The 4,932-nt window shown below is 32.5% G+C and overlaps 1 protein-coding gene across 2 annotated transcripts in view; it reads left to right on the top strand.

Annotated features, from left to right (window-relative positions):
- LOC118743541 overlaps nt 1–3,860 on the top strand; it is a 94,139-nt gene extending 90,279 nt beyond the window's left edge. For both annotated transcript variants that reach the window (XM_036476297.1, XM_036476296.1), the window contains exons 3-4: nt 586–988; nt 3,584–3,860. In XM_036476297.1, coding sequence (XP_036332190.1) covers nt 586–988; nt 3,584–3,647 — 467 coding nt within the window. In that variant the 3' untranslated portion in view covers nt 3,648–3,860. The remainder of the gene's footprint in view (nt 1–585; nt 989–3,583) is intronic.
- Nucleotides 3,861–4,932: the final 1,072 nt, after the last annotated feature.

Here is a 4,932-nt window from a genome sequence, read left to right as displayed (position 1 = left end):
TCACAGGCATTTAGATTAGAAAATAATAACTGTTTATGGAGAAAATTACGATCATATACCAAAATCACTTAAAACTCGTTCATTGACATGCCATTTTAATGAGCTGTCAAGGCGTCGAAACTAGAGTCCGGCCGATTGATCGGTCGATGCCGAGGCTAATATCGGGCGAAAGAATCGGAATCGGCCGTTTTTGGACGATTCTTGAATGAGGCAATGTAAGTTAGTTATTTGATTATGTTTTTCTTTTGTTATTATAAAGGTTTATAAAACCATTTGTTCTTGAAATGAATTTGTATTCCTCAATCGGAATGTAAATTAATTTGAAGCGCAATTCCTTTTTTATCTATTATAATAACAAAAGAAAAACATCATCAATTAACTAAATAACATTACCTCATTCCAGAATCGGCCAAAAACGGCCGATGCCGATTGTTTTGGCCGATACTAGCCTCGGCATCGGCTGATTAATCGGTAGTTTTTTAGATTTGCCCTTATTGTCACTACTCTTAGCCAAAATATTCATCACTTTAACCATGCTTGAAGCTAGGTCTTAAGCATAATTAATTGCATCCCGTTATTTCACAGAATCACTTATACTACACAAGCGGCCTTCATTCTTTGTGGGCAGCCGATATGGTCGATCCGGGGGCAGCACAGCACTAAGCTCTTCTAAGATGCGTAGACTTAGCGTGGTTCCACGTAACGATCGCTTCTTTTTAGGCTCAAGATATGGAAAGCGTGGGGAAAGCAAGTCGGCTGCTGAACTCTTTTCACCTTACGAGCAACAAACCGTCGACGACGATGCTGTCAACACTGCGGATGGTTTTAAATTGCAGAATGCAAGTGGCAATACATTGACATATGGTGAACATGAAAATTTATTAGAAAAGCAGCCGTTACGACAACAACAACAACCCAAATTAGAAGCACCTTCAATGATGTCCTGTGTGTATACTGGACTTAGAAATTACTATCGATGTCGAAATGTGTAAGTACATACAAGTAAATAGACCTCTTTTTTTACCGCTGACAATTTATGCAAATATATATGTAAATGAGCCAAGGCCTTCTTAATTCGCCTCGGTACACAGATGTCAAAACTTCTTATAAGTGAGTGTGTTGGAATTTTCGTTCTCTCTTCCTTCTTGAGCGAAGAATAGCTGAAATCTAACATTTGTGTATCGAAAGCAAAAACCCAATACATGTAAGTTTTTCTTTTGTCCTACCGCTAGCACCTTATATGAATTCGCCTTGGATTGAGCTGGTGTTCCTTCATGTTTCCAAACACAATGTTAAAGATCGTATTTGACACTTTTTTCCGATATGCGGCTTTTAATAGATATGTACATATATTCCACTAGTTGGCTCTCAGCCATACCACTACTTATACCAAAATTCCATACTCAAATCTTAAGCTCTGCTAACATTTCCTTTGTACTTGTCGTTATTTTAATTCACAAAGGCCCTAACCAGCATTTTTTTTATTTTATAGGAGAAACAAGAAACATTATAAAAAGAATATCAAAAACGGGTAGGGATTTTTAAAAAGTGGAATTTAACTCCGTTGTTTTTGCTACTAACACTTTAATGTTTTTCTTGAAGGTGTATGTATTTTAATATATCCTACCAAGGCACATTGAACAAGTAGTATTAGCAGAGCAGCTGACTTGATTTTTTATTCAAATTATTTACTCTCGAAAATATCAAACATTTTTAATTTCTTCTCACAAAAATTCTAAATCTTTAAAATCTATTTGCATGTGAAACCTTTTTCCATAGAAGAGCAGTACAACTGCTGATTACTGGGTTTGCAAAGTATGGATAAATGCTTCGAGAAGCAAAGAAATTTACTTATAGCCCAGTTATGCATACTTTGCACTGCTATACAATTTTTACGTAAAAATCAAAACTCAACAGAGTTCTACATGTGAAGTGATATGCGTTGGGTAACCGCCTACGCGCAAAGCCCATTTAACAGATTCCTTATGTGACAACTCTCACGCAACGTTAAGTATAGGAATAGGACGATACTACTTACAAGTACGATACTAGCGATACTTTTTGTTCCTTTCCGAGTATTTTGCCATCGATGCTTTTAACAAAATACTCAAGTAAAAATATCGATACTTTACCATACGCCAAAATTTTCAGTAGTTGTAGCCTTTGTTAGTTTTTATGTATTTTTGCTATCTCTAACGCGGAAATCGATAATAGTACACTCTAAAAAAAATTGTGTAGATTACTGATTTCCTACCTTATTAATTTAATTTAAACAGATTTTTTAGAGTGTATATTTGTATGTGTATGAGTAAAAAACACTCACATCTTTATTTTAGAGTAATTTAGACGCTGTATCGGATCAACGTTAAGTGAATTTTTTATAAATATATTTTAATACGTCAACAGTTTGGCAATATTTTGAATAAAAAACAATATCTTCTTCATTCTTTTCATTCAAAATGTGCTTCTTCTAAGAAAGGCTTGTCAGAAGGGGAAACATCGAGTTTGCCATTAATATTTTTTTTATATTTAAATAACAGAAAATAAAAGGATGTATACATTGTATACGATTTTAAATTAATCAAAGAATCGATAGTATCGATGCTTTTAGTTGATAATGCGAGTACCTATAAGAATCGATGACTCATCAGAAAGGTAAACGACTACAAGAATCGATTCTTTGAGGTATCGTCCCAACCCTAACTAAGTATATGAATTCGCATAACTAAGCTATAAGAAAGAAAGTTGCAACAGTTTTTATTTTTTTCAATCTCATCGCTTTGATTTAGAAGAAAAAAATCAGAACAGTTTTTGTCACTTTCGATACCAGGGCCTATTTCATAAAAGTGACAACTGGTGCGACAATTGTCGATTTTTCTATAAAATGAAAATTTTTGGAAAACGACAGTGCTAATATGGAATATTGTCGACAATTGTGCTGACAATTGTCACTTTGACAAAATTGTCGTGACAATGGCGACAAAAACAAATATGTAGCTCCGTCGGGAAGCTTTCACAGGAGAGTTTTGTAAATTTATTTATATGGTAATTGCGCGCATTTCATTACTTTTCAATACTTTGAATATTTCTTAAAACTAAAATAATGCAAATGCAATTTTACATATGATTTACATATAAATTTCTAATGGCTGGCGACAATTTTGTCAACGACAATTTTAAAACCCGACAATGACAATTTGTCACTTTTTCTATGGAATTTAAAAGGTGGTGAAAATTGTTTTTATGAAACAAAACACCCACCAAACAAACTGTCGAATTGTCACTAACAACATTGAAAATATCTGTCGTTACAAAATTATCACTGTCGCTTTATGGAATAGGCTCCAGAAGTCACAACAAAATATGTGCACGCAAATGTTGTTTTAGCTCTAAAATCTGTGAAAAACGCAGTTTCGAAAAAAGTATTGGTATGGGCCTTTTTGAATTAAGGTAACGATATTTATGTATGTATGTAATTAAATTTAGAAAGTGGTTTGCTTCACCCGTAAAATTTCAAATTTGTCAAATAGAATTTTTTGCATTATCTAATAGTGACGATATCTATTTTAATAAATTATTTCAGTGATGAGATTAACAACATCATCAACCAGTTGACCGTTGCTCATAGCCTTGAAGAAACGGAGTAAATGACATGTTTATGACAAAAGTGTTAGAGGGCTCTTGTGTATGAACGTTTCACGCGGAGCTACTGCAAAACCAGCAATAACTACATATTATCGAAGCAAAATGTAGCAGCACCACACTAATACACATGGACGAATATGTAAAAATAATTAATACATACATACATGTACATACATATACATACATATGTATGTATCAGGGTAGCCAACTCATTTTTGAGAATTCCCCGATTTTGCCCGAAATTTCGCAAAATTCCGCACCCATAGATATCTCCTTACTTACAAAAAAAAAATATGTATTTTGATATATCTTATTTTATTTTTAAACTTAATTCATCTATGCATTGATAAAGCACACCAAACTTTTATAAAGTTAGTTAACAAATAAAGAATAAAAAAAATATATTTTTGAGATATTTACATACATGCAGTGGTCGAAAAAGTTTTACTCGCACAAATTGTTATTATTTTTTTGTTATTTAATTTAAGTTATTTTTTTATAAAAACATAGTTCATTCTTTAATAAAACCCGTATAAATCCAAGTTTCAAGCTTTGTGCAATATTTGAAAAAAATTCAACAAACATTCGCAAAAATTCCGAGCTTTTTAGTCAAATACTATCGATAGTGCCATCTATAGTTTTCCAGCTCTATCTAGAATAATAAAGTGCAAGTTTTAAATGGCTAAAAATTTTCGTTTTAGGATTTTTTCCGAAGCTGTTGCGGGTTTCTGCCATATAAAAATAAATTTTTTATATAGCAAATGAGACAGAGAAAATTCTAAAAAATCAACTGTAATTTTTAGCCATTTGAAACTTTATTATACTAGAATTGAACGAGCTGAAATTCCCCTCAAAAAACGGTCCATTCCCCGATTCCCCACACAAACTGAAATTCCCCGCAAATCGGGGAATTCCCCACGAGTTGGCTTCCCTGGTATGTATGTATGTATATATACAATTGTACTTACCGAAAAACATAGAGGAAATTAAAATTTTCGAAAGGGCTGGATAAATTTTAATTTTCACTAAAGACACGAACACGATTTACTTTATGTTGCCACTGATAAATTGTAAATAAAAGAATGTTGTAGCATATTATGTAAATGTATGTATATGTATATATACCGGTAGCATGTTTATGTACATAAGTCTGCAATACATATAATAATATACAAATGATAATACGAAATATAACGGGAATAATTCCCGAAAACAATGTACTTATTTATAGTTAATATACAAAATCGTTTTATGACTTAATTTACTAAGCTAGTTAATAGGAAAAAT

Source organism: Rhagoletis pomonella, unplaced genomic scaffold, assembly GCF_013731165.1.
Source record: "Rhagoletis pomonella isolate Grant_MI unplaced genomic scaffold, Rhpom_1.0 Rhpom_scaffold_00007, whole genome shotgun sequence".
Taxonomy (NCBI): domain Eukaryota; kingdom Metazoa; phylum Arthropoda; class Insecta; order Diptera; family Tephritidae; genus Rhagoletis; species Rhagoletis pomonella.
Note: the sequence above shows the minus strand (reverse complement) of the source record. Positions and strands in the feature narration are given on the sequence as shown.